The sequence below is a fragment of the Coregonus lavaretus genome (genome assembly GCF_964263955.1).
Source record: "Coregonus lavaretus genome assembly, chromosome: 9".
NCBI classification, from domain to species: domain Eukaryota; kingdom Metazoa; phylum Chordata; class Actinopteri; order Salmoniformes; family Salmonidae; genus Coregonus; species Coregonus lavaretus.
Genome location: NC_139996.1, coordinates 13,727,188 through 13,749,529, shown reverse-complemented (window position 1 = coordinate 13,749,529; position 22,342 = coordinate 13,727,188). Strand labels below are relative to the sequence as shown.

Below are 22,342 nucleotides of genomic sequence, written 5' to 3'. Positions count from 1 at the left end.
TTTGCAGCGACGCTCCCCATCCAACCTGATAGAACTTGAGAGGATCTGCAGAGAAGAATGGGAGACACTCCCCAAATACAGGTGTGCCAAGCTTGTAGCGTCATACCCAAGAAGTATCTAGGCTGTAATCACTGCCGAAGGTGCTTCAACAAAGTACTGAGTAAAGGGTCTGAATACTTATGTAAATGTAATTACAGTTTATTCCTTTGTCATTATGGGGTATTTTGTGTAGATTGATGAGGAAAAACATTTATTTAATCAATTTTAGAATAAGGCTGTAACGTAACAAAATGTGGAAAAAGTCAAGGGGTCTGAATACTTTCCGAATGCACTGTAGGTGTAGGCGCATGACGTGTTCAGAATTCTATGATCAGAATACAAAAGCTGCATGGACTGTCAAGTGTAGACACAGTCTTAGTCATGCGTGCATATTTTACGGGTGGTCCCGGCAATCAAACCCACCACCCTGGAGTTACAAGCGCCATGCTCTACCAATTGAGCTAAATAAAAGGACTGCAAGTACAGAATGAAGAAAACCGACTTGCCTGAATTGAACAGAGAGCATACACTACGATGCCTGTTATAGCCTGCTGCTTTAGATCCTTGTATGAAGGCAAACTTTTTGGCTGTTCAACTCCAGACCTCTCCTCTTGTCCAGGAAACCTAATCAACACACACCCGAGCTGCTGGCTGAATTATTCAAAGAGCACAGTGCTCCATTTACTCTGAGGCATTATAGGAATAAGCACCTCAGGCAGAATACTGCCCAACCACTGCTACATCCAGAGGACTTGTAGGCAACAACTACACCTAACCCAAATCTTAACCACAACCACACAATACAAAACTTAAATCCCACAAGAGAATGGTTAACTAACTAGCAAACCCTGCATTACTGGAGTACTTTTATAATGTCATATTTACAGATATCCTAATGTTCCTACTGCAGGGGTAGGCAACTACAGTAGATGGTCGGGGGGACGGAAGATAATTATAATAATTTGTACACTGCAAATTGACCACAACTAAGCTCAAAAAGAGATTGTATTTGAAAATAATAATTTCATACCTTGATTACATTGAGACACGATCAAAAACAATCATTCGAGGGAATACATGGGAACAGATTTCCTAAATTAAACTATTTTCTAGCTGACGTCATGGTGACTTGTCTTTTTTTACACAAAAAAACTAAAATCCACAGTCCTACTGTGTTGATTCTATATAGGATCAGGCCTTTTTTAGTTGCATTAGTAGAACCAAAAGGGCGGCATATATTTCAAAAGTTTTAGTTTGAAAATATGTACATGTTACCAGTGTTCATGATTAGGCCTAAAGTAGGAATTGTATCCATATTTCTATGCAATTGTATCCATTTTCTCCCATCTCAACAGGTTACATTTTATTTTCTCATAAGAATAAAACAAACTTTCACTACATGTGGGAACTGATCAAGAGCACACATGCACAAATAACATCCAAACCTGAAAAGCAGGGCAGTGAAAACACACCCAGTGACCAAATTCCTTAAACAGAGAGGTCAGGTGACAGGCAAATGCTTCTACTTTGAAGAGAACGAAAACACCCACACAAAAAAAAAGTTGGCCTGGAACATTCAGAACATATAATTTAATCTAGAAACTGATCTGAAATCAGCCAGAAGACAGTGACCTCACAGGGACATACTTCCGGCATGTTTTACTGAGGCCCCTGCCAGCAGCTCACCATCTATGACAACACTGTTCAACACCAGAGGGCTATTTCTAGCAGCAGTGGATCATGCTTAGTGTATCTTACACACTCCAAACTGTAATGCACCTCCTCAAACCATAGTTGAAGAAAGAAAACTAAAGGCGAGTGCAAACCTGTGAGCTAGCTAACACATCTACCAGGTACCGTCTCATATGTGAATTATTAGTTCGGAGTAGTCGAATGGATGCCTTTCTAAACACTTGGTGTCGGAGCTGGAACTGTCGTTCAATCTTTGTAATATAAATCTAGCTTTAGATGTTAGAGAAAGGAATACGCAGGTCCTCTTCGTAAGGGCATTTCTGTGTAAATCCCCCACCAAAGTGTGCTTTGCCATGACAACCCAGCATATGAGCATGACTATGAATAAAGGCTGCTCTTCACTAGGCTCTCCACCACCTTGGTTAATCTGTAACAAACCGAGGGTAATCAATAACAGTGTGTTTATGGTACTGACCACATTTAAAGGAGAAATTCTACAACGGGTTGGTCAAAACAAGCATTGTGATTGGTTGAGACGTGTTCTAAGCCATACTAAAAAACAAATTTAGCATGAGTAAGCCTATGTCGCAAAAATTGGAATCTTGTTTTCTGTTCCAGCTGAGAAATCACTGCTCATCCCCTGTCCCATCAACCCAGCCAGCCAATTCATTTACTTGATCTCCACTGTAAAAGGCATCTAGACATTTCCACTTGCTTCTAGCCTAACATTTGGTTTGCAACTACAGGGGTTTGTACAAACGTTGCTGTCTGTCGAGAGAGACACCAAAGCACAATTCCTGCAATCTAGCCTAACGGTCTGTACATGTTAGCTACTAATAACGTTTAGCAACAGTCCTCCATTTGTCGGTTGGTTAAATAATATTTTTACCAAGCTCTTCAGACCAGGGTTTTCCTGCAGTCCTTGAATTAACATCATTGATGTCAGAACGGGGTTACCACGAGTTTAGAAACATGCCAGGAATATAGGTTAGCTTTACAACAGGCGAAGTGAAGCAGCCTGTACACAGCAGGTACACATGAGAGTAGAGACAAAAAGGCAGGGTAGTGACTTTGAAAAAACTAGTGAGAGCTTTTAGGCAAAGTATGGTTCCTCAGAAAACTCACTTTACATGTTCTAAAATACATGTAACAGGCAGCAGTCTATGCATTATCATTAGAACACATTTCTGATTTATTCCAACAGTAATAGTCGTGGGCTGCACACTAGATTCACAAAGCAGTTTGACTCCATTTAGGCCTAGTTGATAAGTAAAAAGCTGAGCTTTAGTCACCAATGAGGTAATATCCCTCTTATGAAACACACCATCTGTTTCAAACTCTCCCTCTTACAGGGGTCACTTTAGAGTTAAAAAATCTGCATTTCCAAAACGCAGACCATAAAAATCTGTGTTTTACACCATTAAACCTCAGTTTTAAATTGCTTACATGAAAAAGCAACGTTTCTATTGCAAAAATGATGCATGGACATCCTATTTCTAATGTTTATCATAGAAAGAATGTAGCCAGCTACATTTCCTAATGTTTTGCTTGAAGTTAGTCTTGCATTTTACCAGAGAAAAGTAGGCTACACTGAGAAAAGTACCGGAGAAAAGTAGTTACACATTCAGAGCGCTGTCCAAGTGGAGAAGTGCAAATTAAGTACAACATTTGTCTGATGCCAAGTAGAAATTAAAATAAAAAAGTATTTTAGATCAGAGTTTACAAAACGCAGCAAGATATTTATTGTTCGAATATTTTTTTTGCGTGAAGAACGCAGAATTCTGCTTTAACACGACCCCTGCTCTTATGAAAAATACCATCTGTTTCAACCTTCAGTTTATACACTCAGTTCCACTTGATCCATTTCACTGATAACCTGAGTGCAAACACAGTCAGAGAGCACGGTTACAGTAACATTCTGTACTCTCACTGAAACATTACATAATCAACATGAACAGAGCAGATAAGTCCTACAACACCTACATGAGACAGGGGGTTTTCTGGATCAAAAAGGGGCTTAGGAGGTGGGCGTGGCAATGGGCACGGTCGGCCCAGCTGAATTTTAGAGACTTTGAGGCCCCCATCCCGGCGGTGTAGAGACATTTTAGCATTTTTAAGCCAATTTCCTGCAAATCTACATATTTTTTTTCATGCAGCGGAGAGAAAATGTTGCAGTTTTCAAGCCAATTCCCTGAGATTCTACATATTCTGTCATGGACCTGAGAGAAAATCTTGCAGTTGAAAAGCTTATTTCCTGCAATTCTATGCAATTTGCCTTGGCTAATGAAGTGTTCTTTCACTCAAACTTAATTATTATAAAAAAATTTACACCGTCTGGATTTAGGCGACCCGACCAAGGACTTCAATGGCATGAGAGGAATTAAATGGGGAGGTTCAGCAGGTGCGCAGTCAGAGGTGAGTTCACATACTGCTGTCTGTGTAAATTGAGTTCATGGGACATACTGGCATGTTTACAAATAGAAAAGTACAGTTTCGTCACAATGATATGGAAATCTTAATCCAAGAGAAGCCAACTGCTCACTGTGTACAGTTCAGAAGGCAGGCAGCCAGCCTTATCTGTTGTGAACCTCATTGGCTGCCTCCAACTGGGAATGTGTGCCTGCAACAAATGCTCTATGTGAAAAACATGGCTGGCTGAACATGAGAACTTATGGTTATTTTTTTTAGGGGGTAGATCAGCTTTAATATTGCAGATAGATTGTGGCTTCCAACAAGTAATTGTATGCATAATTTCCAATCCCCCATATAGTTTTTTGTAAATATATAAAATATATATATAAATATACATTTTCGTTTATTATTTTCCCGTAACCCAACCACATCCCTCCCCTAGTTCACAAAAGTTCTGAACCTTTCTATTCTCATAGATTCTAAATATTGTAAAAAAAACATTTTTGCTAAGAGTATTATTATATTATTGATCATTTGACTATGACTTTTTAAAAATCATCCAGCAATGCTATTTGCAATTCTTCAGCCATTCCTGAACCTGCGACCAAAAACAAGCTACATATGGACAGTACAAATATTCAATGATTATGTCTCTTCGCAGCAAAATCTGCAGAGCTGGGATGGTTGTATCCCCCATTAAGTATCTGAATACTTTCCGAATGCACTGTATATGTATGTATGTATGTATATATATATATATATTCTATTGGTTGCAAGAATTTTGTATAATTTAAATTGAAAAACTACGTTTTGAATTCAGCGTCGTTTTGCATATCAGTTCAAAAACCATGTGCCATGGAATCGGTACATCGAAAATCTCTTCCCAGCTATTTTGCCATCTATATGGCACAGCTGTCAATTTTTGGGTCCTTAAATGAAACCGGTATACTTTTGAAGCACATTTTTGCCACTTCTAGTCTTTAATGCAGGGCCGACAGACAAGTTCCTTACTTTCTCCCCCTTCAACTTGCCTCTTCCATTTTTGCTGTAAAGCAATTAGTTGGTTGTAATTTTAAGTAGAGCAGACACTTCCATATATTTTTGTTAGCTGCATGACATAACTCCACCAGTCCTATTTATGGTATCATTTACAAAGATTATACAGTTGTTGTTTTTTTATTCAAAATATATATCTATTTTTTAATCAATTAGTATATTTGAGTTTAACAATAATATTTGTAATATTTGTTCTGTCTTTTCTGGTGGATTAAATTGAAATTGCAAAAATATTTTTATGGCTTGTTTTAAAAATAGCGATATTTTGGAGATAAGGTCATCTGAAAAGGGAAAAGGGCCATTTTTGAACATGACGTGAGACATCCTTAATAATCTGCTAGCGAACCAGTTCGGATTTAAGCGTAACTTTTGTATGAAGTATAACTTTTGTATGACTGAAGCCTTTAGTGATAGGTCTAATGCGTTAATATTTAATAATTTCTGCCCTCCGAATTCATATTCATTATATAAATAGGCCCGTTTAATTTTGTCTGGCTTGCTGTTCCAAAGAAAATTGAATATATTTGGCTCAAATAATTTAAAAAACAAGTCGCTAGGTGTAGGCAAGGCAAATACATAATATATTACACTTATAATTTGGTTGTAATCCACAGGTCAGAATATTTCTAGATCATCTATGAGGCTGTGGAGGGAACCAAATTGTGGATTTATAAGAAAACATGAATCAGTGTACAATGACACCTTTCATAGTGTTCTATTGTTTCTAGTACTTGTCTTACATTATCTACAATGTATAGTCCATATAAAAAACCTGTCTGATTAGGATGAATAATATCCTACAACACACCTTTTTAATTCTATGCGCTATGCATTTTGCTAGAATTTTTGCATCACAACACTGAAGTGTAAGGGGCCTCCAATTTTTTTAATGGACTAGATCTTTATATTTACCACTTGGGTCCTGTTTCAGTAATCATTAAATCCACCCTTCTTGTTGATTATCTGATAATCTACCATTTTTATAGGAGTGGTTAAAACGGTCCTCTGAGTACATCAAAAAAGGTTTGGTATACCGCAACTGGTATGCCATCCAGCCCTGGAGTTTTCCCAGACTTAAAGGCTTTAATTGCATTAGGAAGTTCCTCCTCTGTAATTTGGCATTCACATTAGTTTCACATTATTAATAGGGGGAAAATGCTTACAATTAACTTCGGTTAGTGGAGATGGAGGAGACTGAAATGAAAACGTATGTTTAAAGTACTTTGCTTCCTCTTTCAAAATATAGCTTGGTGAATAACGGGTGTCAAGTTTCAGTAAATTATTTTGGTATCATTTCCATGTTGAAGATTAAAACATTATTTGGTGCATTTGTCCCCATTTTCCATCCAGTCCGCTTTATTTTTTGTATTATATTACACTTGATCTTTCTTGAATTTATTAAAAACAAGACAGAAATACCTTACTGACATAAGTATTCAGACCCTTTGCTATGAGACTCGAAATTGAGCTCAGATGCATCCTGTTTCCATTGATCATCCTTGAGATGTTTCTACAACTTGATTGAGTCCACCTGTGGTAAATTCAATTGATTTGACATGATTTGGAAAGGCACACACCTGTCTATATAAAGGTACCACAGTTGACAGTGCATGTCAGAGCAATAATCAAGCCATGAGGTCGAAGGAATTTTCCGCAGCTCTCCGAGACAGGATTGTGTCGAGGCACAGATCTGGGGAAGAGTACCAAAAACATTCTGCAGCATTGAAAGTCCAAGAACACAGTGGCCTCCATCATTCTTAAATGAAAGAAGTTTGGAACCACCAAGACTCTTCCTAGAGCTGCCGCCCGGCCAAACTGAGCAATCGGGGGAGAAGGGCCTTGGTCAGGGAGGTGACCAAGAACCCGATGGTTACTCTGACAGAGCACCAGAGTTCCTCTGTTGAGATGGGAGAACCTTCCAGAAGGACAACCATCTCTGCAGCACTCCACCAATCAGGCCTTTATGGTAGAGTGGCCAGACGGAAGCCACTCCTGTGTAAAAGGCACATGACAGCCCACTTGGAGTTTGCCAAAAGGCACCTAAAGGACTCTGACCATGAGAATCAAGATTCTCTGGTCTGATGGAACCAAGATTGAACTCTTTCGCCTGAATGCCAAGCGTCACGTCTGTTGGAAACTTGGCACCATCCCTATGGTGAAGCATGGTGGTGGCAGCATCATGCTGTGGGGATATTTTTCAGCTGCAGGGACTGGGAGACTAGTCAGTATCGAGGGAAAGATGAACGGAGCAAAGTACAGAGAGATCCTTGATGAAAACCTGCTCCTGAGCTCTCAGGACCTCAGACTGGGGCGAAGGTTCACCTTCCAACAGGACAACAACCCTTAGCACACAGCCAAGACAACACAGTAGTGGCCTCGGGACAAGTCTCTGAATGTCCTTGAGTGGCCCAGCCATAGTCCGGACATGAACCCGATTGAACATCTATGGAGAGACCTGAAAATACCTGTGCAGCAATGCTCCCCATCCAACTTGACAGAGCTTAAGAGGATATGCAGAGAAGAATGGGAGAAACTCCCCAAATACAGGTGTGCCATGCTTGTAGCGTCATACCCAAGAAGACTCGAGGCTGTAATCGCTGCCAAAGGTGCTTCAACAAAGTACTTAGTAAAGGGTCTGAATACTTATGTAAATTTAATATTTCCAGGTTTTTTATATTATAAATTTGCAAAAAAATCTAAAAACCTGTTTTTGTTTTGTCATTAAGGGGTGTGTAGATTGACGAGCGGGAAAAAACAATTTAATCAATTTTAGAATAAGGCTGTAACGTAACAAAATGTGGAAGAAGTCAAGGGGTTTGAATACTTTCCGAATGCACTTTACATTATGTCAGAAAAAGTCAGTTATAAATTCTTCTGTCCTGGTTAAAAACAAGTTGCCATCCAATAGGCTTTGATTACATTTCCAATATCCTAGCCCACGTTGAAATTCTGTAAGAGTAATGTAAATGCCAATTATTTGATGGTCCGACCGCATTCTGTCCCCTATCAACTTTTGGTGCCAGTGAGAATTACGTAAGTAGTCAAGAGGACTAGCTTGATTTAGACTCCGCCATGTATATCTCACTAGGTCAGGATATTTAAGCCTCCGCCATGTATATCTCACTAGGTCAGGATATTTAAGCCTCCGCCATGTATATCTCACTAGGTCAGGATATTTAAGCCTCCTCCATGTATATCTCACTAGGTCAGGATATTTAAGCCTCCGCCGTGTATATCTCACTAGGTCAGGATATTTAAGCCTCCGCCGTGTATATCTCACTAGGTCAGGATATTTAAGCCTCCGCCATGTATATCTCACTAGGTCAGGATATTTAAGCCTCCGCCATGTTTATCTCACTAGGTCAGGATATTTAAGCCTCCGCCATGTATATCTCACTAGGTCAGGATATTTAAGCCTCCGCCATGTATATCTCACTAGGTCAGGATATTTAAGCCTCCGCCATGTATATCTCACTAGGTCAGGATATTTAAGCCTCCGCCATGTATATCTCACTAGGTCAGGATATTTAAGCCTCCGCCATGTATATCTCACTAGGTCAGGATATTTAAGCCTCCGCCATGTATATCTCACTAGGTCAGGATATTTAAGCCTCCGCCATGTATATCTCACTAGGTCAGGATATTTAAGCCTCTGCCATGTATATCTCACTAGGTCAGGATATTTAAGCCTCCGCCATGTATATCTCACTAGGTCAGGATATTTAAGCCTCCGCCATGTATATCTCACTAGGTCAGGATATTTAAGCCTCCGCCATGTATATCTCACTAGGTCAGGATATTTAAGCCTCCGCCATGTATATCTCACTAGGTCAGGATATCTAAGCCTCCGCCATGTATATCTCACTAGGTCAGGATATTTAAGCCTCCGCCATGTATATCTCACTAGGTCAGGATATTTAAGCCTCCGCCATGTATATCTCACTAGGTCAGGATATTTAAGCCTCCGCCATGTATATCTCACTAGGTCAGGATATTTAAGCCTCCGCCATGTATATCTCACTAGGTCAGGATATTTAGCCTCCGCCATGTATATCTCACTAGGTCAGGATATTTAGCCTCCGCCATGTATATCTCACTAGGTCAGGATATTTAAGCCTCCATATATAACCACCAGTTCCAATATATCCATGATATTCGGGATTTCCTTAAGTACATAAGGGTGATAGTTTGATTTCCTTTACAGTCCATTGAGGTATTTAAAACCATATTATAATCTCCCATAATAATAATAATAATAATAAGTCTTGTATTGCTTGTAGGATTGATAAATTATTATATATATTTTTAAAGAAGCGTGGATGTTGTTCCCAATACCATGAAGCAGACAGAGCTCTAAAAATACTTCTGGGTGCCATGTGCTGTACACAAATGTACACTAAACAGAAGAATGTCTGAAAGCCTTTTTTCCGGTCTCTAAATGCGCATTTACACACAACATTCTTGCCCCCGCCTGACTGACATCGCTGGCTACATGCAGCCTCGCCATGACAGGGCTGTACAGTGCGCCATTTTACTTGCATATGCGCCTAAATATTTTGCTGTGCAACCTGGAATTTTAATTTAGGAGCACCAGTGCGCCTAGAAAAATGAAGGATTCTATCATTAATATCTAAAATATTTGCTTCAAAATCTATTTGTGTGCGACTACATTTTTCAACTTAGGCACACACGTGCTCCTTGTAAAAAAGGTCAGCATAGAGCCCTGCATGAGAGGAAACAGGCCTTGTAAGCACCTCATAGACCAGGACAGGTCACTCACGGCTGTATGTTATGCAACACTGCTTAAACATTTCACATAATTGTTCAAGTGGAAGCATATGCCTGCGTATACATAGGGTAGTGACCAAAAGGATTATACTTCCTGAGAATTGTCCATTTGTCTCATCCAGAAACATGCAAGACATAAAAGGCATTCTTGTTCACGTAAACATTTCTGTTCCTTCAGCAGGTTACGTAATCGAGGCTCATTTGGGTGTGACTGTCTGATGGTTAACAGAGGCAGTGCAGAGGAAGTCTTTGCATGCTGTCAAGCTCCCTCTGAAAAATCTGCAGATTATTACAGGGCCATTTGTTCACATTACATAACATAATAACAACGACCTAATATCTAAAAACTCTGGAAAAGATGCTAACCCTTGTGAAATGCTGCCCCTCGAACTGATTAGTGCTTACTTAGTAGCCTTACTGGGGTTGTCCTGATTTCTGATTTTAACTTTTTAAATATGTTTCTAGGAAGATAAAGTCATGAACAACACCCTATTAGTAAACGGGCAGGCCCAACCTACCTGTAGTAGCGTGACTGCAGGTACGTGGAGCACACGGCTTTGGACACGTGGCTGGCCGAGCCAAAGTCGATGACTTTCACCCGGTAAGGCTGTCGCACCGGGTCCACCAGCATAATGTTCTCCGGCTTCAGGTCAGCGTGGATCAGGCCCAGGCTCTTGAGCTTCTTCAGCGCAGTGGCCACCTGCTGTAAGACCGGTCTGATCACCTTCAATGGCAGCGGGCTGAACTTGTTCTGCTTGAGGAAGTCATAGAGATTTTGCTCCAGCATCTCAAACACCAGGCACGTGTGGCTGCGGTGCTGGAAGCACTCGAAGGCCCGCACCAGGTTGTGCTCATCAGCGTTCTCCCCACTCAGACGGGCAAGGATGCCCACCTCAATCTGGCCCTGCCTCGCGTACGATGGGTGGTTCTTTAGGATCTTGATAGCCACGACCTCCCCTGTGCCTCGCTTCCAACACTTCACCACCTGTCCAAAGGTGCCACGACCCAGGAACTCCAGCACCTCATAAGTGTTCTTCATGGAGCACAAGACCTCGTGCTGCACCAACTGGTAGTCCCCATCCCCTGCTGCATTATGAGCCCCAGTCCCACCACCACTCTGTTTGGGGGGCACTCCCCCCACCATGTTCTTGTTCCCTACGTTAGTTTGCAACATGGCAGGTATCATGGAAATGTCCTCTACTATCTGCATGGCTTTCCCACTGTTCTCCACTCACCCTTACAGTTCAGCCCACATCGCAGGAAGCTGTCCAATTAGTTCACACCGCCACTGTGCTCTTCTATCTCCTCACCTTCTTCACTGCTGCTTCTCTGGCCACAGTCCCCTCTACCCAGTCTGACTGCACCTGTAGCTACACTGCTGTCCCACTGCAGTCCCAGCTTCTCTCGACCCTTGCCTTGACAGGGGGGGCCCTGGGTCTGGGTCGTTTTTTGGAGCAACTCACTGTGTACTTCTTTCAGGGATGTAGCTGCCTGCGAGGATAAGTCCTGCCCACTCAGGGGTCTACAATACACTTTCGTCTTAATTGAAGGGATGATATTGGTAGGCTTAGCAATGCCAAGGTTTACTCCAATTATATAGGTCTGCAGGGTCCTCTCATGAAAAACACAGCTGTTGAGCTCAACTCTGGGTTTCTTCACACTGTAAAAGGCACTTGTTTGGGTTTGATAAACGTTTGGCGGGTAGACCAAAATGTGTGAGGCCATACCTGTAAGAGAGAAAAGGGAATGATTAGTTTACTTCAACCACTACTTAATCTCTTGCTTTTTCTGACAATAATGAACGTAAATTAATCTTTACATAGTGACCACACCGCTCGCGTTTTTTTTTTTTTTTTTGGTCATTTAGCAGACGCTCTTATCCAGAGCGACTTACAGGAGCAATTAGGGTTAAGTGCCTTGCTCAAGGGCACATCGACAGATTTTTCACCTAGTCGGCTCGGGGATTAGAACCAGCGACCTTTCGGTTAATGGCACAACGCTCTTACCCACTAAGCTACCTGCCGCCCAAATTCGCGTTGCAAAATAAATGTACACATAAGTTATTCAATCATTTAATCCAAACTGCGCGTCAACGAGCGTCTGCATAGCCAGGTGCTAAAATAGAATTTGGGTCTATTTGTGACGCTTGACGCGCTGCAAGTCCCACCTCTCCCATCTCCTCATTGGTTTTTAGGAGCATATACCCACGTGGGTGATTGAAAGATGAACTGAGGTCCACACTCCAGTCCAGTTGGTGGTGGTAATGCACCATAAAGTTGGTTGCCAACCGCCATATAAAGTCCAAAGAAGAAGCCTGAAGGAGGAGAGATTCCCGGAAACTAACTCTTTTATCTGGGGATTAAAATTGTTGGAGTAGAGGACCTTGTGCATTTCAGGTAAAATAGCAACCCAATGTTTATATCCCAGGACAAATTAGCTAGCAACAGCAAGCTAGCTAAATTGCTATAAATGTTTAATGCTTTGACCTGTCCCCAAATTAATATAGTTGGTTCAGTTTGTTTTGATATTTCAACCTGCGTGTCCTGATTGCGTCTGGTGTGGGTGGACAAAAATCAACATGCGCGCGATGGCGGACGCACTCGCACGCCCGTTCTAGTCAGCATGTCAGGCTGTTTCATGCAATTTAGCCCATCACGTTGTTATGTGGGTGATTGTTAGGCCTTCTCAATACAACTTCCACCAAAACATGTTAGGGAGGATGCACTTAAACATTTCAGTTAGATCAGATAGAAATGGAGGGAATGGCAGGCATGCTATCTGTTCAATAGCAAGCTATACCGGGGCATTCAGCAAAAAAACTAAAACCAAATGTAATGATGGGGGAATCGCATCACTTTGTGGGCGAGCTATGCTGTGTCTGTCACTCAGGCAGGAAAAGCAGAGAAAGCAAAAAGGGAACTACAGTAGATAAGAGTGGCTTTATTCAACCAGCAAACTGTGACACTATAGACCACAAGCAAACACAGACAGACAATCTGCCTGCCTGTCAAAAGCTAACCATTCAGCATAAACCTTTTATATGTCATCTTGTCTCTGTTGGAGTACCAGCAAAGTTGGGAAATATGACAGGTTTAGCTGTGCTGCTGATTGTATCAGAGTGAGTGTTTGCTTAAAAGTATGGGATGGTTTAATGCTGACATGGCACTAGTTACTACTAGAGTTACTAACACCTAACTCAGTCCTCCTGACATGTCTGGAAAGGCTATTTTGATGTCAGCACGATGCGCCGATAATGAAAGGGATGTGCTTTTTTACTGATTATTTCTCCTGTGTCTTTCTCACTCAAACACTCACATGGAAAACCACTGAGTGCTGCCCAATACAACTGGATTTTCAAATCCAAGTGATGTGAGGTCTCAACCCCCAGGAAATAAAAATAAAAAACATTGAGAGAACCAATCAAAGATAAGCACATTCAGGAGCACATTTCTGTGCAAATACTGCACTTACAACTCCCTCGCTGTGAGTCACATCAGCCAGGCTAACTAGTTACACCATATATTTAAGTAATTTAGCAGACGCTCTTATCCAGAGCGACTTACAGTTAGTGAGTGCATACATTTTCATACTGGGTATAGGGTACAAATATGCCAAGTTCAGACAGGCGAATGGGCGTCTTCTGTATCAAAATGGATCTACATTACTTCAGTTCCTAATAGAGGTATTATTGAAAACAAAAGATAAAACATAAGTGGATGGCTAGACGTATAACACATTTAACTAAAGCATGTCATCCTACCGAAAGGAACCGTGCAAAACAAAACAACCCCCCATAAAAGGTTTACACTCCGGGGTACCCTGAGATTATATAAATATATTGTGGATAGAACATAGTCTTATTTCTTTATCATTATTTTCATATACTTGTCAGACACTTAGTAGCTAGCTACCACAATAAGTACCAAAACAGAGCCAGCTACACCACATCCCAGCAATGGTAGGAGACCCTGGCCCAGTGTTGAATTACACTCCTCGCCATTTCTGGATTAGAAGGCTGCCGTCTGTAAGAGGCCACTTGTAAATTATCAACAAATGGGAGAGGTGCAGAGTAGACTGAGGGGTATGGGTGGTTGATAAAACACCTATTGACTACGTAGTTTCAAGTAAGTAACTAGTAGTGTCAAGTTAGAAATCCACTAGTATGTAAATTATATAGCTACTGTTTTATCTAGCTATATGACTGAGTGATAAAACATGATGGTTATTATAAGCCATCTGGCTGGTGAATGTAGCTAGCTAAGCGTTTAACGTTATCTTGTCAGCCATGTCATAAATGGTATAGGGAGGACACGGGACTTGTCGTTTCCCCCCTTCACTCGCTGACAGTGTGCAGTTCTGTCACAGTATCGTTGGTAATGTGGCTAGTCCACAAAATGTAGTTAGCTATTACACATTAACGTTGGCTAACCAGTTAGCTGGTAAATTCAAGTTGTAAATTAGTTAGCTAGACAGCCAAGATTGGTAGCTGAATTAAGGATTAGCTCGTTAGCTAACTAACTTTAACTATGTATAGGTAGGAGAATGGGGATGGCAATAATTAGCTAAATTCCCCCAAAACAATTATCGAAATGTAGCTACAAACCAAAGGACGAATCAAAAAGTCACAGGTTGACGAACAAACTTTTTGCTATCGTTAGTGGCTAGCAGCTTGCTACGCATATTTGCTAACTAACTATCTAACGTAAAACCAACTATTAGCTAGGTATCTAACTAGCGACGAAATGCATACCTTTTTTAATTTGGATTGATATTATTGTAGCGCACATACCTTTATAAACAATAGTAAATTACAGAATCCAGTGCTTCTCTGAACATGCTAACGAGTTAACAAGTACCCACACCATGCTCGGTTTGCCTGCAATGCTGCCATCTTGTTCTCCTGGACAACGAGGATCTCAATAAACCCACCATCTCTCACATGTTAAACTCCAAATAACTCACGTATTACACCATTAAATCAAAACCAGTCTTCATCCTATGCGTAGTCAACAACTGCCAGTTTCGGGGAAAAGTGGCTCTTGTTTTCGTTTCAAGGGCTACGATGCCCATATTCTAACCTTTGTGGGGACCAGTTGTTCCAGAGACCGTACGGTTCCAGCACTTCGCTAGTTGTTGCATCTAGCTACTAACACGCAGCAACAGTCTCTCCCCACCCTGTTGCGTGTGGAATGTTTGAGAGTCATGGAACAAGACCAGAGAAATCGACTCACCACGAGCTGACTTTTGAGAAATGTGCATGATATCATCAAAGCCACTTTTAAACAACAACAACAATTAACATTTATTAAAGATAAAAGCAAAAAACGATGACAGATTTGTGCAAATGTGGACATTCCCCATAGCCTCATTTCATTTTTTGTCCTCAGTTACAGCAATCCAATTATAGTATCAATTTCAAAATGAATTTAATTTACCTCCAATATCCATAATTAAACTCTAATGCAATTAATGCAATTCTATCAAATATATTTTCAATGTCATGTGGGTGACCCCACCACATAAAATATAAATATAATCAATTTTTAGACACAATTGATAAGGACTCTGCATTCTATCCATAACAATGAATTGTATATTCTGGGCAATTCTCAAATGTACACTGTTTTCAAATCAAGAGCTGCCTGCAAGCTAGCCCTTGATCATGACTCTCAGTTACGCCTCGATCACACTGACATCGTTTTCACATTTTTGGTACACAAGAAGTACATTTATTTCCAATGGAACGCTGCGTTTGCCTTGCAGCATTGCTTTCAAATCAAATCAAATGTTATTTGCCACATGCGCCGAATACAACAGGTGTAGACCTTACAGTGAAATGCTTACTTACAATCCCTTAACCACAATGCAGTTTTAAGAAAAATAAAAAAAAGTGTTAAGTAAAGAATAGATAAGTAAAAAAATAAAAATAGCAAATAATTAAAGAGCAGCAGTAAAATAAAATAACAGTAGGGAGGCTAAAAACAGGGGGTACTGGTACAGAGTCAATGTGCGGGGGCACCAGTTAGTCGAGGTAATATGTACATGTGGGTAGAATTAAAGTGACTATGCATAGATAATAAACAGAGCAGCAGCAGCGTAAAAGAGGGGAGGGGGGGGGGGGGCATGATTAGCTGTTCAGGAGTCTTATGGCTTGGGGGTAGAAGCTGTTAAGAAGCCTTTTGGGCCTAGACTTGGCGCTCCAGTACCGCTTGCTGTGCGGTAGCAGAGAGAACAGTCTATGACTAGGGTGGCTGGAGTCTTTGACAAGGCAGTTGCAGTGCTTTCTGTGTGGTACATACGTTGAATTTACCGAACGTATGTATCAAACTGTATGTGTAGACAACTTGACAGAAATGGTAGCAGAAGGTGAATGTTGAACTTTTGTTGCACACATATCCAGATGATGCTGCTTCCTATTTTGCGCAAGGACACTATCGGTGTGATCAAGGCTTTACATTACATTACACATAACGCCTCCATCACACCGACAGCCTTGATCACACCGACAGTGTCATTGCGTTTTTGGTACACCAGAAGTACATTCATTTCCGATGGAACGCTGCGTTTGCCTTGCAGCATTGTGTTGCAGAGGCAGTTGCAGTGCGTTCTATGTGGTGCATACATTGGATTTATTGAAAGTATGCATCAAATTGTATGCATAGATGGCTTGACTGAAATGGTATCAGAATGCCTTGATCACACCTACATCATCATTATGCAAAATAGTTTTTTTTTTGTTGTTGTCATTTAGCAGACTTACAGTTAGTGAGTGCATACATTTTCCATACTGGCCCCTGTGGGAATCGAACCCACAACCCTAGCGTTGCAAGCGCCATGCTCTACCAACTGAGCTACCAACTGGTATGCAGCATCATCTGGATATGTGTGCAACAAAAGTTCCACATTCACCTTCTGCTACTATTACTGCCAAGCTCTCTATACATATAATTGGATGCATAAATTCCATAAATCCAATTTATGCACCACACAGAACGCACAGCAACTGCCTCTGCACCCCAATGCAGCAGGGCAAATGCAGCGTTCCATTGGAAATGAATGTATGATAGGTGTACCAAAACGCAAAGTGGCTGTCGCTGTGATCATGGCGTTAGGTGAAAGTTGAACTTTTGTTGCACACATATCCAGATGATGCTACGTACCATTTTGCGTAAAACACTGTAGGTGTGTTCGAGGCATAAGTCACTGGACGAAGGCGTCTTCTGTAGAGGATATTGTTCTGTAGGGTATATTGTTAAGCAAAAGGATATTATCTTTCATATCAGCGAGAAATAATTTTCACAAAAAAAATGTTAAATTGATAGACACTAGACAAGGCATTGACAGCCTAAACCAGCATGCAACTGGGAATAAACAATAACTGGGTTCATCTGATGAAATCCAATTTTATTGGTCACATACACATTTTTAGCAGATGTTATTGTTGGTGTAGCGAAATGCTTGTGTTCCTAGCTCCAACAGTGCAGTAGTATCTAACAATTCACAACAATACACACACATCTAAAAGTAAAAGAATGGAATTAAGAAATATATAAATATTAGGACGAGCAATGTCGGAGTGGCATTGACTAAAATACAGTTGAATAGAATACAGTATATACATATGAGATGAGTAAAGTAGTATGTAAACATTATTAAAGTGACTAGTGATCCATTATTAAAGCGGCCAGTGATTCCATGTCTATGTATATTGGGCAGCAGCCTCTAATGTACAGAATTGAGTAATCGGGTGTTAGCCGGCTAGTGATGTGGTCAACTAACAGGTGTGCAGCACCAGGGGAAAGAACCCTCCAAGGCCCTCAGAATGCCCTTTGGTCTCTGCAACTTGATAAAAAGCGAAAACCTCTGTCATTTTCCCACAGCAACATAATAACCTTTTCATTGATGATGGCCCCGGCCAGCACTCGAGAAAGTCTGTGTGAATAAACGTGAAGTTAATGGCCGTGTTCGAGAGCATCAAAACGACTGCAGAGGACTGTCGACTAACTGATCTACAAATCACCTTGCATTATAAATAAAGACTCATTATTATTTGTACATCAGTCAGTCAGTAACAATTTACCCATGATACATTGCGGTTTTGATCCTCTCGAACACGGCCAATGTCTGGGCCAATATTGAAAGTGTTCTGTTTCCCTCTGCTGTTAGATATATGTATTACATGCAACACAAAATGAATAGAGCCCCACCGTGGAGGTGTCATAATACCCATAAAACCTAGCGGTCAAAAAGGGAAATGGTTCCAATAGTTTTTCCAACATTAATTTTTCCCCATAGAATTTTTTAGAAACACTTAAAATAAGGGCTGTGTTCGGTGTATGCTTGCCCTGGTGTGACGTTTTGATAACCATGTAAATCACTCCAGGACAAGGTGACTTTTATCAATATATTCGCCTGTATTTACCCCCAAAAAATGAAACGCTAATTAGCTGCTAATGTGGCTATCATAAAGAACTACAAATGCCATGATGATCTTAACGAGACTGCCGAATCGAGGCAAAGGTAAGAATCTCTGGATGAACTATGTTAGCTAAATGTAGTAATTAATACATTGGCTAAATGTCTTTAAATTGACAATTCTGTGAACTGTCTTGTGCAAGTTTTAAATTGACACAATACCTGTTAGTAAAGGTGTCAGCTAGCGATGACGTGCAGGGATTTGTAGTTTTGCATGATGTCTATTTTGATGCTAATTAGCATTTTCGAATCAGAGTAAATAGAGCAGAATATATTGATAAAAGTCACCTTGTCCTAGAGATATACACAGTTATCAAAACTTCATGCCAGGGCAAGCCTACACAGAACACAGCCCTTACTTTAAGAGTTTCTATGAATGGTGGAAAAACTATTGGAACCATCTCCCTGTTTGACCGCTAGGTTTTATGGTATTTATGACTCATACTGTGGTACTCTATGCTCTAGCCTTGCTTCCCTTGCTCCAAGAGTCCCTAATGCAGTGTTTCCCAAACTCTGTTCTCGGGACCCCAAGTGGTGCACGTTTTGGTTTTTGCCCTAGCACTACACAGCTGATTCAAATAAGCAATTATTCATGAAGCTTTAATTATTTGAATCAACACTGACCTAAGTTTTCTGTTTGTATTTTATTTAACCTTTATTTAACTAGGCAAGTCAGCTAAGAACAAATTCTTATTTACAATGATGGCCTATCAAAAGGCAAAAGGCCTCAGCAAAAAAAAAACGTCCTCACTGTCAACTGCGTTTATTTTCAGCAAACTTAACATGTGTAAATATTTGTATGAACATAACAAGATTCAACAACTGAGACATAAACTGAACAAGTTCCACAGACGTGACTAACAGAAATGGAATAATGTGTCCCTGAACAAAGGGGGGGTCAAAATCAAAAGTAACAGTCAGTATCTGGTGTTTCCACCAGCTGCATTAAGTACTGCATTGCATCTCCTCCTCATGGACTGCACCTGATTTGCCAGTTCTTGCTGTGAGATATTACCCCACTCTTCCACCAAGGCAAATGCAAGTTCCCAGACATTTCTGTGGGTAATGGCCCTAGCCCTCACCCTCCGATCCAACAGGTCCCAGACGTGCTCAATGGGATTGAGACCGGGCACTTCTCTGGCCATGGCAGAACACTGACATTCCTGTCTTGCAGGAAATCACATACAGAACGAGCAGTATGGCTGGTAGCATTGTCATGCTGGAGGGTCATGTCAGGATGAGCCTGCAGGAAGGGTACCGCATGAGGGAGGAGGATGTCTTCCCTGTAACGCACAGTGTTGAGATTGCCTGCAATGACAACAAGCTCAGTCCGATGATGCTGTGACACACCGCCCCAGGCCAGGACGGACGCTCCACCTCCAAATCGATCCCGCTCCAGAGTACAGGCCTTGGTGTAACGCTCATTCCTTCGACGATAAACGCGAATCCGACCATCACCCCTAGTGAGACAAAACCGCGACTCGTCAGTGAAGAGCACTTTTTGCCAGTCCTGTCTGGTCCAGCGACGGTGGGTTTGTGCCCATAGGCGACGTTGTTGCCGGTGATGTCTGGTGTGGACCTGCCTTACAACAGGCCTACAAGCCCTCAGTCCAGCCACTCTCAGCCTATTGTGGACAGTCTGAGCACTGATGGAGGGATTGTGCGTTCCTGGTGTAACTCGGGCAGTTGTTGTTGCCATCCTGTACCTGTCCCGCAGGTGTGATGTTCGGATGTACCGATCCTGTGCAGGTGTTGTTACACGTGGTCTGCCACTGCGAGGACGATCAGCTGTCGGTCCTGTCTCCCTGTAGCGCTGTCTTAGGCGTCTCACAGTATGGACATTGCAATTTATTGCCCTGGCCACATCTGCAGTCCTCATGCCTCCTTGCAGCATGCCTATGGCACGTTCACGCAGATGAGCAGGGACCCTGGGCATCTTTCTTTTGCTGTTTTTCAGAGTCAGTAGAAAGGCCTCTTTAGTGTCCTAAGTTTTCATAACTGTGACCTTAATTGCCTACCGTCTGTAAGCTGTTAGTGTCTTAACGACCGTTCCACAGGTGCATGTTCATTAATTGTTTATGGTTCATTGAACAAGCATGGGAAACAGTGTTTAAACCCTTTACAATGAAGATTTGTGAAGTTATTTGGATTTTTACAAATTATCTTTGAAAGACAGGGTCCTGAAAAAGGGATGTTTCTTTTTTTGCTGAGTTTATATATATAGGACAAAACACACATCACGACAAGAGAGAGACACCACAACACTACATAAAGAGAGACCTAAGACAACAACATAGCATGGCAGCAACACATGACAACACAGCATGGTAGCAACACAACATGATAACATGGTAGCAACAACATGGCAGCAGCACAACATGGTAGCAGCACAAAACATGGTACAAACATTATTGGGCACAGACAACAGCACAAAGGGCAAGAAGGTAGAGACAACAATACATCGTGCGAAGCAGCCACAACTGTCAGTAAGAGTGTCCATGATTGACTCTTTGAATGAAGAGATGGAGATAAAACTGTCCAGTTTGAGTGTTTTTAGCAGCTCATTCCAGTCGCTAGCTGCAGCGGACTGAAAAGAGGAGCGACCCAGGGATGTGTGTGCTTTGGGGACCTTTAACAGAATGTGACTGGCAGAACAGGTGTTGTATGTGGAGGATGAGGGCTGCAGTAGGTATCTCAGATAGGGGGGAGTGAGGCCTAAGAGGGTTTTATAAATAAGCATCAACCAGTGGGTCTTGCGACAAGTATATAGAGATGACCAGTTTACAGAGGAGTATAGAGTGCAGTGATGTGTCCTATAAGGAGCATTGGTGGCAAATCTGATGGCCGAATGGTAAAGAACATCTAGCTGCTCGAGAGCACCCTTACCTGCCGATCTATAAATTACGTCTCCGTAATCTAGCATGGGTAGGATGGTCATCTGAATCATGGTTAGTTTGGCAGCTGGGGTAAAAGAGGAGCGATTACGATAGAGGAAACCAAGTCTAGATTTAACCTTATCCTGCAGCTTTGATATGTGCTGAGAGAAGGACAGTATACCATCTAGCCATACTCCCAATCACTTGTATGAGGTGACTACTCAAGCTCTAAACCCTCAGAAGTAGTAATCACACCGGTGGGGAGAGGGGCATTCTTCTTACCAAACCACATGACCTTTGTTTTGGAGGTGTTCAGAACAAGGTTAAGGGCAGAGAGCTTGTTGGACACTAAGAAAGCTTAGTTGTAGAGCGTTTATCACAAAATCCAGGGAGGAGCCAGCTGAGTATAAGACTGTATCATCTGCATTTAAATGGATGAGAGAGCTTCCTACCCGCTGAGCTATGTTGTTGATGTAAATTGAGAAGAGCGTGGGGCCAAGGATCGAGCCTTGGGGTACTCCCTTGGTGACAGGCAGTGCCTGAGACAGCAGATGTTCTGACTTTATACACTGCACTCTTTGAGAGAGGTAGTTAGCAAACCAGGCCAAAGACCCCTCAGAGACTCCAATACTCCTTAGCTGGCCCACAAGAACGGAATGGTCTACCGTATCAAAAGCTTTGGCCAGGTCAATAAAAATAGCAGCACAACATTGCTTAGAATCAAGGGCAATGGTGACATCATTTAGGACCTTTAAGGTTGCAGTGACACATCCATAACCTGTGCGGAAACCAGATTGCATTCCAGAGCGAATACTATAGACATCAAGAAAGCCAGTCAGTTGATTATTGACAAGTTTTTCCAACACTTTTGATAAACAGGGCAAAATAGAAATTGGCCTGTAAACAGTTAGGATCAGCTTGATCTCCCCCTTAAATAAAGGACGCACCATGGCTGCCTTCCAAGCAATGGGAACCTCCCCAGAGAGGAGAGACAGGTTAAAAAG

General features: G+C 41.6%; 2 protein-coding genes across 2 annotated transcripts in view; one reads left to right on the top strand and one right to left on the bottom strand.

The window, feature by feature from the left end:
* hipk3a (homeodomain interacting protein kinase 3a) overlaps positions 1–11,646 on the bottom strand; it is a 56,919-nt gene extending 45,273 nt beyond the window's left edge. The window contains exon 1 of the mRNA XM_084168156.1: positions 10,506–11,646. Within this exon, the coding sequence (XP_084024282.1) occupies positions 10,506–11,197 (692 nt within the window). The 5' untranslated portion in view covers positions 11,198–11,646. The remainder of the gene's footprint in view (positions 1–10,505) is intronic.
* ccdc73 (coiled-coil domain containing 73) overlaps positions 3,786–22,342 on the top strand; it is a 58,192-nt gene continuing 39,635 nt past the window's right edge. Inside the window, exon 1 of the mRNA XM_084168158.1 lies at positions 3,786–4,146. The gene's annotated coding sequence lies outside the window, so the exon portion shown is untranslated. The remainder of the gene's footprint in view (positions 4,147–22,342) is intronic.